Source organism: Scardinius erythrophthalmus (assembly GCF_964197995.2).
Source record: "Scardinius erythrophthalmus genome assembly, chromosome: 8".
Classification (NCBI taxonomy): domain Eukaryota; kingdom Metazoa; phylum Chordata; class Actinopteri; order Cypriniformes; family Leuciscidae; genus Scardinius; species Scardinius erythrophthalmus.
This window is the reverse complement of record NC_138228.1, coordinates 33,917,519-33,934,233: the sequence shown is the minus strand read 5'-3', so window position 1 is coordinate 33,934,233 and position 16,715 is coordinate 33,917,519. Positions and strand designations below refer to the sequence as shown.

At 44.9% G+C, this 16,715-nt stretch overlaps 1 protein-coding gene across 1 annotated transcript in view; it reads left to right on the top strand.

The window, feature by feature from the left end:
- dusp22a (dual specificity phosphatase 22a) overlaps positions 1 to 16,715 on the top strand; it is a 120,053-nt gene that overhangs the window by 2,875 nt on the left and 100,463 nt on the right. Inside the window, exons 2-3 of the mRNA XM_081373248.1 lie at positions 6,755 to 6,788; positions 16,364 to 16,446. Coding sequence (XP_081229374.1) covers positions 6,755 to 6,788; positions 16,364 to 16,446 — 117 coding nt within the window. The remainder of the gene's footprint in view (positions 1 to 6,754; positions 6,789 to 16,363; positions 16,447 to 16,715) is intronic.

Below are 16,715 nucleotides of genomic sequence, written 5' to 3'. Positions count from 1 at the left end.
ACGTCCCCACGTGCTTCACTTTTTCCATCTCAGTCTCCTTCGCCGGTCCTGTTCACTCAGGCAGACCAACGCCCCTCTCTTCAAGCGGCAGGTCTTGTCTCCTTCAGCAGATCGGACGAAGAACGCAACGACAGCCTCTCCATTGCTGCTTCTGAGGAAGAGTGGTCGGGCTCGGTTGACCTCGCCCTCTCTCGCTGCTGCTACCAGAAGTAATTCAGACACTGAGATGCTGCGTATCCTCGCTGCGGCCATTTCAGACCTCGGCCTGAGGAGCCACCTAGAAGTCGGCTGGATGGATGGTTTCTGCCAGGGCGACCAGCAGGCCTCCTGTCACAAGCCAGCGCCTTTTTTCCCTGAGGTTCACGTCGAACTCACGAAATCATGGCGCGCGCCGTACACAAGCGTTTCTACCTCCGCCACGCTCTCCTCTGTTGACTGCGCAGCGGAAAAAGGTTATGAGAAGCTGCCTCTGCTCGAAGAAGCAGTCGCCGCCCATCTATGCCCGCCCATGCTGTTGCTGTTGGCTGGAGATCCAGAGCGGTTCACCCTTCAAAGCCTTGCCGAAACAATTCAGCCCTCGCTGGATGTGCCTTCTCTGCTTCTGGTCAGGCTGCATCGGCTCTGCACACCATGGCGGTGTTGCAGGTGTTTCAGGCCAAGCTTCTCCAGGCAATGGATGAGTCTGACCTGAACCCTCAGACATTCCGTGACCTGCACAGCGCCACAGACCTAGCGCACAGCGCTACAAAGGCCACCGCCCAAGCGATCGGCAGATATATGGCTAACATCGTCGTGCTCGAGCACCATCTGTGGCTGAACCTTACGGACATCAATGAGGAGGATAAAACGGCTTTCCTCGATTTGCCTATTTCCAGCACCGGTCTCTTTGTCTCGGCTGTGGGGTTTTCTGAGAGATTCACAGAGGCACAGAAATCTTCACAAGCTATGAAGCACTTCCTGCCTAAGCGCTCCAGATCTGCCTCAAGCCGCCACAAGAGCACGCCGCCTCCTCAGCCAGCGAAACCAGCACCTCGGGTCTCTCAGCCCGCCCTGTGGCTGATACCCATCATCGCTCAAGATCAGCTAAGCCCTACCTGCTGCCTCGCCGCCAAGACCCGTTGTGTTGGACCCCGAGTCGCCGAAGCCCTCCTAGTAGCCACAGGAGGAAAGAGAGGGGGTCCGAGTCTCGCTCTAGCCGGACCGCCCTCGAAAATAGCTCATTTATATTGCGCAGCTCCCTGTTCAGTTCAGGCGGCTGGAGATTTTTACATTGTAGTCAATGGGCCCGTTGCACTGCACGCGCCTATACAAACAAACGCTGTTTTAACAGCGACCCAAATAAAGCATAAAAAGAGTATGTTTCACACACACAACACATGGGTAATCGGTCCCCCTTCACTAGGCGGCCCTCCCTCAGTTGTCACTCTATCTCTGTGTCGGGCCTGTCACAGCCCAGGCGAGAAAATGTGCACAAAACACAACTCAAGGGTATCAGGTCCCCCGGTTCTGGCTAATTTGCTCTGTCCTGTCAGGGCTCTAAAGGTCTACTTGGAGCGTTCTGCGCCGTTTAGGCAGTCAGATCAGCTCTTTGTTTGCTTCAGTGGCGGCACCGAAGGAGCTCCGGTCACGAAGCAGAGGCTTATAGGCACTAGATGGATAGTGGATGCCATCTCTCTAGCATATGAGGCCATGGGTCAGGTTTGCCCCATAGGCGCTAGAGCCCATTCTACGAGAGGTATGGCCTCTTCGTGGGCTTGGTCTAGTGGTGTACCAATTCAAGACATATGTGCAGTGGCCAGCTGGTCCTCGCCATCCACATTTGCGAGATTTTATAATATGGAGGTTCCTTGCCTGCAGGCTCGAGTCCTCTCAGTATGATAATTAGACCCGACGATGTCTGGTCTTATCAGTCTACCTATTACTGTCCATAAGCACAATTGTCCTGGGACTTATGTTTGAAGCGAGCCTGACTCTTATGCTCCAGCCCCTTATTCATGAAACCTGACGCACGTCTGGTTACTATCACTATGTTGGGGTTTGTTGTGGCTTGTTTCTGTGAGCCTCGGGGTCTCCCTAGGCTCCAGTTGTATGCAGCCAGTTGCTAATTGTGCGGCGTTTACATTGCGTCCCCACTGCGTATTAGCTACACAATACAAAGTGACCGTTCTCGAAAGGGAACATACTCGGTTACTAATGTAACCTCGGTTCCCGGTAAAGATCTCAGACGGCCCCAGATTATTGTTGTTCAACATTCATTACTCGTTAAAACATCACACTCTTACTTGATCTGGACAAACTGAGCATTATTAGAAAGATGTAAGACTCCAGCTTCGATATTTGACCACTGTTTATGATAAAACTGGTTTGCAGTGACATTAATTTCTTAACTTATGCCAGGAGTGCAAAATAATTAATCGTTCGTTATTTTGAATAGAAATCATCACTCATAAAGCAGTCATTCACATCTCTGGTTTATTTGTGTTCACATACATGCAATATACAGCATCCACCAGGGCTCTTAGTCCAATGGTGCTCATATTTGGAGAAATAGTGATTTATTATCACGTTTCTAAAATATTTCGTCACACAGAATAACATTTCTATTAATTTTCCACTGAATTATGTGATCTGAAGAGCTCAAACAGCGAACACAGCGAGATCTGTCTCTCCTCTTCCTGATTTGTGTCAGTTATAATCTCAGCGCTCTCTCATTCGCGGTACAGCTGTCAATCATCTCACGTAATTCAATTTGACCATAATCCTGCCCTTCTACATGACGCTGTCCTGTTTAATTCCTCATTCTGAGCCCCAAGTAAGAAAAAGCTAAAGACACATCTCTCCATCTGAAATAAGACGCTAATAAATGCACGATTTCGAGTATATGTGGTTTGTGTGTGATTTTTGTGTGATTTGGGGTATTTTCATATGAATAAAGAATGTTTACAGTATGCATGTTAGGCAAAGTGTAGCATTTAGCTTAATATAAAATGCTAAATATAACATATTTCAACATCTTTTTTTGACTTAAAACCATTTTAAAACGTGACCGGAATATGATACAAATACTCAATGGTGTTTTAAAGTGAGCTTTAAGTAAAATTGTAGTATTAATCTTTTAAATTGTGTGATGTAGCTTGACTCTACATGTTGCTATAATCCACATTCTATTCCATTATATAATTTTTTTTTAAGAATTCACATAAGGTCCCAAGAAAGGTTTTTTTTTTCTAACAAGACAAGATAATAGGTGGATTATTCATGTATAGTGGGATGAAAGAGGTTTAAATGGCCAAGCCATATATGGAGTTGGTCCTCTTTGCAGTTCTAACAGCTTCCACTATTCTGGGCAGGATTTCCACAAGATTTTGGAATGTTTCTGTGGGAATTTTGCCCATTCATCCAGTCAAGCATTTGTGAGGTCAGGCACTAATGTTGGACGAGAAGGCCTGGCTCGCAATCTTCATTCCATTTTAATCCCAAAGGTGTTCGATGGTGTTGAGGTCAGGGCTCTACAGTCAAGTAAACAGGGCAAATTAGCGTGAGGGAGCGCAATTCCAAAAAAGCGCTGAAGAGAGTGGAAAGTTCAGCTTGTGATCTACTGACGACACGCAAATGAAAGAACACAGCTGGATCATTTCCATAATAACCAACACAATCAACCAAGAGCAGCGCAAATTAGCGTCTGGTTTAAGACATGTTTTTTTTGGGCATTAAATAATGGCGCAAATACCAGTTAATCAACTAGCGCAAACCTTAGTAAATCACCTTAAAGGATTTGTTTAAATCCTGAACAGAAACGTTGATTCATCTCTCCACAGAACGTTTCGACTTCTCTAGAGTCCAGTGGAGCCGAGCTTTACATCACTCCATTCGACACTTGGCATTGTTCTTGGTGACAGTCTCATAACACATGCTTTCCTGTTCACGTACAATTGGTTGTGGAATATCTAATAGGGATGAAATTTCAAAAACTGACTTATTGCAAAGGTGGAATCTTATCACAGTACCATGCTTGAATTCACTGAGCTCTTCAGAATGACCCATTCTAGATGCAGATCGCATCTAGGTGCTGGATTTTATAAACCCGTGGCAATGAATCTGATAGAAACACCTCAATTCAATAATTAAGAAGAGTGTTCCAATACTTTTTTCCTTATAGTGGACCCAGCAGCCGTATCACCCTGTAGCTCAAGACTGTTTGCCAACTAAAGCTAAACAGGGTTGAGCTTGGAGGTGTTTAGTGAGGTCAGCAGTGGGTGTTTACCCTCTGGTCTGCAGCAATGGCTGCTAAACAAAACCATAAATCAAATAATCCTAATTTAAATAAAGTGCAAAAACTTTTACAGAAAGTTACATTAAATATTTTACAGGAAAACTCTTATTCTACAGGTACGCTCAAACACCTTCACTGTAAAAAAAAAAAAAAAAATCATAAAAAATGGTCAAATGTCTGCCAAACAAAAAACGTAAAATTAAAGTAAAATATCCTAATTTGAATAAAATGACAAAAAAATTACAGAAATTTGGATTAAACATTTTACAGAAAAATACTGTTATTTTACAGGTATTTCCTGAATTATTATGATCAAAAACCTTCATTGTAAAATGTAATTTTTTTGCAGTCAACCATTAGCTAGCAATAACACAAATGCATGAGTTAATGCAACTATAGAAGTGTCAACTATAGCTGCAGCATAACATCAATGTTTTTTAATCAATGGACCATTCTCGACTGAAGCACAGGCTCTACTCTTGAGCACAATGGTGATCCACAAAATCAAACAATACAGAAACCCTACAGAACTTTAAACACTAACAGATCTCTCAAGATCTCAGCATCTATACTTATTACAATCCATTTTATTTCTTTCAAACAAAAATCTTTTTGAGAATTAACAGAGAATTAACAGAGAGTTTAGATGTTTTCTTTGGCCCTTAAATAATTTAATCAGAGATTTGACTCTGGATGAGATCAGTGAATCAAGCCATCACATGATGACTATATCATCACCAATAAGTAACCAGCATCTAGCTTTTTTTTTGCCATAACAAATGAGAAACACATTAAGGCAGCTAGAGAAAAAATTGAATGTTAAAAAGTCATGGGTCAAGAGCCCAGATAAAGCAAACACTGATCAAACTTTACTATTTTCAATAAAACATTAACACCTAAACCTTGAGAGATCTGTTTGTGTTTAATGTTCTGTTGCTGCCAGTCATTTAAGGTCTTTATTTTATTTTAGGTGGAGGTGTTTGCCGTAATAATTCAGGAAATACCTGTAAAATAACAGGTTTTCTGTAAAATTTGTGTTGAAAATTTCAGTAAAAGGTTTTGCACTTTTTAAAATTAGGATATTTTACTTTAATCTTACAGGTTTGGTTTGGCACCTGTTGCTGCCATTAATTTTTTTTTTTTTTTTGAACAATGGTGCCAACTGACCCATTGCACCATCTGGTGGTGATTTCACGAATTATCTATTCTCTTAATTTTACCCACATTTGTATGTAATTCAAGAAAACAGAAAAAATACTATATAAATAAGATAATTACTGTAATTTTCCATTAATGACATAATACTTAAAATAACAGCAGTTTGTAATTTTACAGAGTTTTGCGTATAATTAAAAAAAATGACTGTAAAAAATAAGAGCTATTTTCTGTAAAACTTTGATTTTTTTTACAGTGTCTGGTGTGTGGTGAGCATACTGGTGCCATTGCATTGTGCATGTATATATGCTAGCATGACAAAACTTAGAGTGTTTACTAGTTGCCATATCAATATAGAGAGAAAAAATGCTCTAAAATTCAGAAATCTTAGAAAGATACCAGAACATTTTTTTTTAACCATAGCAAAAGTAAATTTCCTACTTAAGTAAATTTTTCATCTCTGTTTTTTGTGTTTATTTAAAATTAGACAAATCTAATATGATTTTAATCTTATATATTTAACAGTTCAGATAGTTTCTTAATGCTTTGCTAACTAGCAGAAGACACTTACCAGGTTTAAATCCCAGTTATACAGATGGGGAACGTTCTAAAACTGTGTTAAAACGTGCCCCGCTATTAGAACTATTTTGTTCCATTCAGTTACCGATGCAATTGGCATAATTAACTTTTATGAATTTCTATTGATTAACCATGAGAAACAGGTGAATAAAGACTGAGAGGAAGAACCTGAATGTTCAGAAATTATTACTTAAAGAAATTTACAGCATTGTGTTCAATGTTGTGTTGTGTTGTGTTGTGTTGTGTTCAGCTCTGTTTTTCTGAATGTCTGAATGTGTTTCTTCATTTATTTGCCTTATATTGTTATTGACCTATGCAACTGTATAACTTGCAGTGTTCATTGTCATACTCCAAAAATATTTTATTTAGAATTTCTAAAAATAAAGGTTCTATTATTTTATATGAAAAAATCTGAAAGAAGTATACTGTGTTAATGAAACAAGACAACATATTTGTAGGCTGTGCCCCGCTCTCCCCTTCACTCACATGTAATCAAAGGAAAATATGTCATAAAAATATATTACTTTTTTCCTGACATTTTAAAATGTTTTAAACTGAAACCATTTTAATTGAAAATTATATATTTTTCAAAACCATAAGAATATATAATAGATGTTTTTAAAGAGTTTTCCTTTTCTTTAGTGTGGCATCTATTTTATGTCATTGACCGTAAATCCAAAGGTTCAGTATTTCTTCTTATTATATGTGATGTAAATTCAAAATAAATATTGTTTATTTTGTGCATAGGTTGTTGATGGTCTCTATCTAGGAAATATAAGAGGTAAGCAGAATTTTTAACTATTTTTTAATTGTGTTGTCATGAAGCCAAAAAATATATTTTATCATAATCTATATAGTATGTCTATGTACACTTGTAAACATTCCATACCAACTCTAATACCCATTAATTAACTGAGTTAATTAACTTCTCTAAGTTAAATTTTAATGTTGCTGTCTGCCATGGCGTCAAGGATCAGCCAAATTTCCATGTGCATCATCAAAAGCGATTGTTAAGATAAGCTTGTTGTACCCTGTATTTATGATCAATATATTAAATTGTTTAAAGGTGCACTATGTAACCTTTTATTTAACAAAATTAAAATAATCAATATACCATCAATCCTTCTTCCAAAACACGTTTCACGCAAAATTGCGTACTACGCCACTCGCCCGTGTGTGTCTCGTCATATCTGTAAATAGAGAAAAATTGCTCTGACTACTTTGATGCATCCAAAGTGGCATAGCATAGGTTAGTTGACGCAACAAGCTAGAAAGATTGACATGGAGTAGCTAAATCTTGAACCTCTGGGGAATCACCTGTTTAAAAAAAAAAAAAAAAAAGAACAGAGGAATCAAGTCAAGTCACCTTCATTTATATAGCGCTTTTAACAATATGGATTGTTTCAAAGCAGCTTTACAGTGATAATAGGAAATTACTGTAACAGATTGTTTAGGCTTTACAACAGCTCTAGGATAAAGTTATTGTCCAGCTAAAGTTAGTTTTGATTGATTGATTCACTTCCGTTACGAAGATCATTAGTTGTTAATTTAGGGGCCGCTAACAAAGCCCCATTCTAACAGGAAAACCCTAACGCGCTCCGGCCACCCATCCGCACAACAACACTTCCTGGTGTCTCGAGAACGCACACTCCCTGAAATAGGTTCGAAGGTGCAAACGATTATCCATTATCTCTGCGCAAACCTCAAAAACGCGAAAACACAGATGTCGCACACATGTGTATTACGTGTTCAGTCCAAAGGTATGCTTGTTTGAATATATATGTGTGCAGGCGTGTAGTCCTTCTTTACAAATCAACCCTCAATAAACTACTTGTCTGGCCTTAAAAATTGATAATACAGAATTTTTTTGTCGTGTCTGTGTAGCCAAGCGAACCTTAATTATCCCGACAACATTTTATCTGTACTGAGGTAAAGGGAAGGGAAGGAGCCTTCACAGGGGAGGGACTGGTTGACACTTCAGCTCTGTGTTGTCATCATGTCCAGGCGTAGGTCCTTCATCAGATCTGGATACAGCCTGGATCCGGCGGACTGCGGTAAACCTCGGATAAACAGAGAGACTAATATTAGCGTAGACGCCATCCTTCTTATGATGTAACAAGAACATCAGGATTTATGGGGAATGTTCCCGGTTCCGGCTGACCTAATCTATGCAGCCTAACATTGAATTATAGAAGTCGTACTCGGTTACTAACGTAACCTCGGTTCTCTCTAGAAGAGGGAACGAGTACTGCGTTTTGTAAAAACGCTACGGGAAAAGTCTCTTTTCACGAAATACTGAAGCAAAAAATTATCCTTTAATTTTCATATATGTAAAGCGCGTTGCAGCAGTAGACAGCTATGGCGAGACGGCTTGCTCGCTCATTGGCTGCTCTGCGGCAACTGCATAAGCCTATCGAGCGAGGCCTAAAGTGACGTCAGGCCAATGAGGGCGCTTCGCGCCCTCCTAGCCATTTCCCGCCGAGACGGGCGTGGCTAACCTCTATAAAAGGAGCTCGAAAAGGCTGATTCACTTGATTTTGATCGCCGAAGCGAACCAGAGTGAACCGTACGCACGGCAGAGAACGCAGTACTCGTTCCCTCTTCTAGAGAGAACCGAGGTTACGTTAGTAACCGAGTACGTTCTCTTACGAGAGTCCTCTCGTACTGCGTTTTGTAAAAACGCTACGGGAACCCCATGTAAAACGCCGTGCGTGCTGGGATAAAAACACCGATCACCGGAAGCTAATCCAGGCGTAGAGTGCACAATCACCAGATAGACTCACACAGAGTCAGGGAATAAGGGAGAGGAAACCTTAATTCCCTATACGGTAGCGTCCGCAGGCTTAAAATGACCTCACAGAGAGAGTCTAGAGACGAGAGGGGATTCCCTCCGCCCTTATATAGCCATGTCCGCAGACGCGAATATGACATCACATAGACAGGGTAGGGAGCCTGAACTAATGTGGGAAATGTGGGTCTTACACAGTTCTGCCCAAGACAGTCGGTGGCGCGTTGCGCCTGCGATATCAGAGATCTAGTTAGACAGCTGAATCGACTACACCGATAAAAGCTTAGCCTGTAAGGCGGGAACCTCTAGGTTATAAAACCTGATAAATGTAGACGGTGAGGCCCAGCCTGCCGCCGTACATATATCCTGTAGGGAAATCCCGCTAGACCAAGCCCACGAGGAGGCAACGCCTCTCGTGGAGTGCGCTCTAACTCCCAACGGGCACTGGATGCCCTTGACAGTATAAGCCAGCGCTATGGCGTCAACTATCCATCTGGATAGACTCTGTTTCGAAACAGCCGTTCCCTTGGAACGTCCACTGAACGAGACAAAGAGCTGCTCTGTCTGTCTGAAGACAGCAGAGCGGGACATATAAGCTCTTAAAGCCCTAACAGGGCAAAGAAAACTCGAGTCCCCTTCCTCACTTGATTCCGGTAGGGCAGACAGGGAAATAACCTGAGCCCGAAACGGCGTGTTGAGGGATTTTGGCACATAGCCATGCTTAGGTTTGAGTATGACTTTAGAGTCATTAGGGCCAAACTCTAAGCACGCTGGGCTCACGGAGAGCGCGTGCAGATCGCCTATGCGCTTCACTGAAGCGAGAGCCATCAAAAACACTGTTTTGAAAGACAAATGTTTGAGGCTAATAGACTGGATAGGCTCGAAAGGGGCACCTTTCATGGCCGCAAAAACCGTAGAAAGGTCCCACATAGGGACTGAAGGAGGTCTGGGCGGATTCAGCCTCCTAGCCCCCCTGAGGAAGCGGATGACTAAATCGTTCCTTCCTAGTGACTGACCCAGCGTTGACTCAGAGAACGCTGAAATAGCCGCCACATAAACCTTGAGCGTGGAAGGGGATCTGCCCTTATCCAACAGCTCCCTGTAGGAAGGAGAGAACCTCCGTTACCTCACAATTGAGGGGTGATAGGTTTCGAGCTGTACACCAGCCGGAGAAAACCGACCACTTTGAGGCATAAAGCCGCCGAGTCGACGGTGCTCTAGCCTGTGTGATGGTATTCATCACTCCCTCTGCGAGACCAACGGGTATCCGTTGAGCACCCACACATGAAGGGACCATAGCTCCGGGTGTGGGTGCCAAATCGAGCCCCCGGCCTGCGAGAGGAGATCTCTCCTCAATGGCACTGGCCATGGAGCGATGTCTGCTAACTGCATCAGGACTGGGAACCATGCTTGGTTCTTCCAGAACGGTGCTACAAGCAGCACTGGGCATTTTGTTTCCCTGACCCGCTCTAACACCTGTGGCAGGAGGGAGACGGGGGGAAAAGCGTATAGCGGGCAGCGCGGCCACCTCTGAGACAGCGCGCTGTCGCTCTTGGAAAAGAACATGGGGCAATGAGCGTTTTCGTGGGACGCGAATAGGTCCACCTCCGCTCTGCCGAATCTCTCCCACAACAGCCGGACTGTTTGTGGGTGTAGAGACCATTCGCCCGGGGGAATGTTGTTCCTGGACAGTCTGTCTGGGCCCACATTTTGAAGCCCAGGCACGTGCACCGCTCTCAGCGAGCGTAAGTTGTGCTGAGCCCATATTAGGAGGCGTTTCGCCAAGCGGTACAGGGATGTGGATCTCAGACCGCCCTGGCAATTTATGTAGGACACCACGGCCATGTTGTCCGAACGGACTATGACGTGTTGGTCCTTGATATGGGGACGAAAACGTGTCAGCGCGTTGTGTACTGCCAGCATTTCTAGGCAGTTGATATGTTGGAGCTTTTCCCGTTCCGACCACAGGCCGAAGAACGGTCTGCCCTCGAGCAGCGCTCCCCATCCCGAGGTGGATGCGTCTGTCGACACCATCCTCACCCCCGAGGAAGTCCCCAGGCTTACACCTGATCGGTACCAGTCGTCCGCCAGCCACGGTATCAGGGCTGTTACACAGATCTGATTGACCTTGAGGCGTAACCGACCGGACACCCACGCTCTGCGCGGTACTCACGCTTTCAACCAGAACTGCAGCGGGCGCATGCGGAGCAAGCCCAGCTGGAGAACTGGTGATGCTGAGGCCATGAGACCCAGCATCCTTTGAAACTTCCTGAGCGGGGTGGACGCGCCGCAGCGGAAAGATCTCGCCGCGCGCTGAATGTGCAGCACGCGCTGTGGTGACAGCCGCGCTGTCATAGACTGTGAGTCCAGAACGATACCCAGAAACGAAATGGTTCGACTGGGGTTCAGTGAACTCTTTGTCCAATTGACCGTGATACCAAGATTCTCGAGGTGATCAAGTAAAATGGTTCTGTGCTCCACGAGCTGTGATCGTGATTGAGCTAGGATCAGCCAGTCGTCTAAATAGTTCAGCACTCGCATGCCTCTGAGTCTGAGAGGAGCGAGCGCTGCGTCCATGCATTTCGTAAATGTACGAGGTGCCAGGGACAAGCCGAAGGGCAGGACTGTATACTGGTATGTCTGACCCTCGAAGGCGAATCTCAAGTATCGCCTGTGATGTGACGCTATCTGTATTTGAAAATACGCGTCCTTCAGATCTATCGACATGAACCAGTCTTCTCTGCGAACATGCGCAAGAATTTTCCTGGTCGTGAGCATTTTGAAACTGCGTTTCACTAATACTCTGTTCAGCCGTCTTAGATCCAGTATGGGTCTGATACCGCCGTCCTTTTTGGGGACTAGAAAGTATCTGCTGTATAGCCCCCCTTCGCTTTGAGCTCGGGGAATGCGCTCTATCGCCCCTTTGCTTATCAGTTTTGATATTTCGGCGCAAAGTAGGTGTGCTACTTCCAACGACACCGTAGTTTCGACGCGCGCTGTGAAGCGGGGAGGGCATCGACAAAACTGTAACGAGAAGCCTCTCTTTATAATGCCTAGCACCCAGTCCGAAACCCCTGGAAGCGCTGCCCATGCTTCTGCATGGTTGGCTAGGGGCTGGATACGGAGCGCGCTCTGTTCGCCGTGCGACAGAGGCGCTTCGGGGGTTAAAAACATAGGCGTTATGCCTGTGGCATTTGAGGCGGGGCGCGTGCTTAATACAGCGGGCGGAACGCTCGTCCTAGGACTTCTTCGGGGCTTCCGGTTTCACCACAATCCTCGACCGCGGCCCGCGCGTAGTGGGGCGCCAGGCGCTAGACCGAGAGCGGGGCCTCGAGCTGCGCTGTTGTGGCTGCTGCGAAGAGGCGGCCGAAGGTGGGGGCTGAGAGCTCCGCGGAGTCCGTTTATCATGACTCGCTGCAGAACCGGAGCGCTTCGGTAGGAAGTGCTTGAAGGCTTGAGACGCTTTCTGGGCTTCGGTAAATCTCTCCACGAACTCGGAGAGAGAAGAGAAGAACCAAAAAGGCCAGTGGAAGACAGCGGGGCATCGAGAAACGCGGTGCGCTCGGAATCAGCCATCTCCGTGAGCGTCAGCCATAAGTGCCTCTCAGCGACAGTGGCGGAAGCCATACACCGTCCCATGGCTTGTGCGGCAGCCTTAGTAGCTCGGAGCGTGAGATCAGAAGCACTCCTTAAGTCCGCGATGCAGATAGCGTCAGGTCCCATCTCGTCCAACTTACGGAGGAGATCACCCTGGAAAATCTGCAGCGTAGCCATGGTGTGTAGCGATGACGCGGCCTGCCCAGCGGCGGAGAAAATTCACACGAGCAGCGTCGACGTCATGCAGCAGGCTTTCGAGGGCAACACCGGTTTAGTCCGCCGTCCAGCAGAGGGCGGGCAAAGGTGGGTCGCTATCGCCTGTTCCACCGGCGGAAGAGAGAGGTAGCCTCGGTCTTTGGCATTATCCAGTGAGGAAAATGCAGGCGACACAGATGAGCGCGTTCGCGCAGAGTAGGGCGCGTTCCAGGCCTTCGCAACTTCTTCGTGTAACTCAGGAAGAAAAGGAGCGGGCTTTGATTCCGGAGAAGTGCGCTCACCAGGGAGGAAGCTACCATCCAGCCGGGTTCGAGAGGGGGGCTCCGGTGCAGACCACTCGAGGCCGAGGCTCGCCGCGACCAGCGCGAGTACTTGCATGAGCTCCGTCTCGATGTTGGCTCTCGTCGTTGGCTTGCGGGCAGGAGGCGCGAGATCCTCGGAGCTCGCCCAATCCTCGCTGCCTGAAGCCAGCAGAGAGCAGGAATCCTTTTCCCCCGACGCGGCCTCTGAAACAACTTCCTCTGATGAAGCGGCGGCAGACTGAGAGAGGCCGGTGAAGCTGGCGGGCGAACCGGCGAGCTTGGTCGGGCTGGAGCGGGTTCCGGGACCCGCTGCGAGCGGCGCTTCTTACGGCGCGGCATCGCGGCGGTGAATGCAGGCTTCGAGAAGGATGCCAGGCGAGTCCTCAGAGTCACCATCGGCAAAAGCTCGCAGTGAGGGCAGCCGCCGTCAGCGAGCGCGAGCGCTGCATGGTCCTCACCCAGGCAGGAGACACAGATGACGTGACTGTCTCCCTCGGTGAGTGGGGCTCGGCACGAGCCGCAGGAAGGCATCTTTACAAAGACGCAGCTCTTTTAGGGGTGAGTGTTGCAGCGAACACACACACACACACACAGAAAACAGAGCAATATGCGATAAAGGATATGGGCGTCGGAAAGCGCAGCAGGTACGGCTGTAGAAGGCGGCGTTGGCCAGCGGCTTCGAGGGCTCGTCCCGCTGAAGTGCTTGCTTCAAACGACGCTTGCTTCCGTGATCCAGCGATGCGTGAGCGTAAAATCAAGTGAATCAGCCTTTTCGAGCTCCTTTTATAGAGGTTAGCCACGCCCGTCTCGGCGGGAAATGGCTAGGAGGGCGCGAAGCGCCCTCATTGGCCTGACGTCACTTTAGGCCTCGCTCGATAGGCTTATGCAGTTGCCGCAGAGCAGCCAATGAGCGAGCAAGCCGTCTCGCCATAGCTGTCTACTGCTGCAACGCGCTTTACATATATGAAAATTAAAGGATAATTTTTTGCTTCAGTATTTCGTGAAAAGAGACTTTTCCCGTAGCGTTTTTACAAAACGCAGTACGAGAGGACTCTCGTAAGAGAACTATAATGTGTTATGTGTATGCTAGGCCAAAGAGATGTGTTTTTAGTCTATATTTGAGCTGACAGAGTGTGTCTGCTTCCCGGACAATGTTAGGAAGATTGTTCCAAAGTTTTGGTGCTAAATAGTAAAAGGATCTACCGCCAGCAGTCGATTTTGATATTCTGGGTATTATCAACTGGCTGGAATTTTGAGATCGCAATAGACAATATATATAGACTATAATGCCTTAAGAGCTTTTGTAAGTAATCAGCAATATTTAAAAATGTATACGTTGTTTAATAGGGAGCCAATGCAGTGTTGACAGAACCGGGCTAATATGGTCATACTTCCTGGTTCTGGTAAGAACTCTAGCTGCTGCATTTTGGACCAGCTGTAGTTTGTTTATTAAGTGTGCAGGGCAACCACCCATAATAGCATAACAATAATCTAGCTTTGATGTCATGAATGCATGAACTAATTGTTCTGCATTTTTCATTGAGAGCATATGACGTAATTTAGATATATTTTAAGATGAAAAAAATCGGTTTTACAGATACTAGACACGTGACTTTCAAATGAAAGATTGATATCAAAGAGCACACCCAGGTTCCTAACAGACGACGAGGAATTGACAGAGCAGCCATCAAGTGTTAGACAGTATTTTAGGTTATTACATGAGGAAGTTTTTTGACCAATAATTAGAATCTCTGTTTTTTTTTTTCAGAATTATGTTGTAGGAAATTGCTAGCCATCCAGTTTTTTATATCAGCTGTGCATTCTGTTAATTTTGTGAATTGGTAAGTTTCGTCAGGGTGCAGAAATATAGAGCTGAGTATCATCAGCATAACAGTGAAAACTAATGCCATGCTTCCTAATGATATCTCCTAAGGGTAGCATGTACAGAGTGAACAGCAGCGGCCCTAGTACTGAGCCTTGTGGTACACCATACTGAACTTTTGATCGATAAGACATCTCTTAATTTACTGCTACAAACTGATAACGGTCAGATAAGTATGATTTAAACCATGCTAGTGCAATTCCATTAATGCCAGGTCAATGGTCGATAGTGTCAAATGCAACACTAAGATCGAGTAACTCTAATAGAGAGATACAACCATGATTGGATGATAAGAGTAAATCATTTGTGGCTCTAATGCAGTGGTTTTCAATAGGGGAGGTGCCAAAGAGCCACAGGGGAGGTGCGACACGCAAAGAAAAAATAACTGTATGCAGCTCTACTGATATCGGTAATTGTGTGTGCGAGTTTTATCTTTAAAATGCGTCATTTCCTTGTCCCAAGTCAACAGAAGTCAGCATTAAGGGAGGATACGGAGCCTGGGAAGTCACCTGTGTGAGTAAAAAAAAAACAATCTGTGGCAACGGTTTTGCAATCTGTTCGCTCAGTTTATAAACCATAACACATCTTATTACATCATATTTGATCATATTCCAGTTATAGCAGTTTTGCAGGCAAAATAATAAATTAATATTATTAGTCAAGTCGCCTTCATTTATATAGCGCTTTTAACGATATAGATTGTTTCAAAGCAGCTTTACAGTGATAATAGGAAATTAAAGTAACAGAGATCGTTTTGGCTTTACAGCAGCCCTAGAATAAAGTTATTCTCCAACTAAAGTTAGTTTTGATTGATTCACTTCCATTGTAAAGATCATTAGTTATTAACTAAGGGGCCGCTTATATGGCACTCTTCTAACAGAAAACCCTTAATGCGCTACCTGCTACCTGCTCATCTGCACAACAACAGTGCCTGGTGGCTTGAGAACGCAAACCTTGAAATAGATTCCAAGGTGCAAGCGGTGAAAAAGCGGTATCATCGCCGCGTAAACTTCAAAAACGTGAATACGTGAAAACGCAGACAGCGTGCACATGCGTACTATGTGTCTAGTCTATAGGTAGCCTATACGCGTTTGAATATATATGTGCGCAGGCGTGTAGTCTTTCTATACAAATTGACCTCACTGAATTACTTGTCTGGCCTTAAAAATTCATAATACAGAATTTTTTTGTTGCTTCCGCGCATCCATGTGAACTGGAGTCATTTTGACAACGTTTTATCTGTACAGAGGTAACTTTTTGCGCTTGAACCAGTAAGCAAACACCAAGCAACCACTCAAAACACCATATAATTTAGTTAAGATCGTATACATTTTATCAGTTCATGCATTCCCTGAGAATTAAACCCCTGACCTTGATGTTGCTACCGCCATGCTCAACTGTTTGAGCTACAGGAGTATTATTGTTGATATTTGCTTGCTCCCACCCACTGACTGAATGTCTGACAATGTTCAGCGGCATTCAGACCTGGTAAGCACTACAATGTTTAGAAGCAATTAAGTTGAAAACCGCACAGTTGGGTGCATGCTAAACACAATTTTGTCATTTAACAGACTCGGAGAACAGAGACAGTCTGTCCCGCAATGGCATCACCCATATCCTCTCCGTGTGCAACAATGCCAAGCCTGCGTTAGAGGTAAGAACAGCGTTCCACAGAGACTACAGGGAGAGAACTTTTCCATTAATGTTTTGGCACTGTAATGTAAATTTTACTTCTGTGAATTTGTACTTAATGGTACATGGAGCTAAGCTCAGAGCAGTTTGAGGCATGTTTTGTATGCTTTAAACATGTTCACAAAAAATAATGTGAATGTATAATAACTTTAATCTGACAGGATTTAGTGGTTTATTTCTAGGAATGTTAAAGCTAAATGAGGCTGCTTGTTGCATTGTTCAGTATGTGTG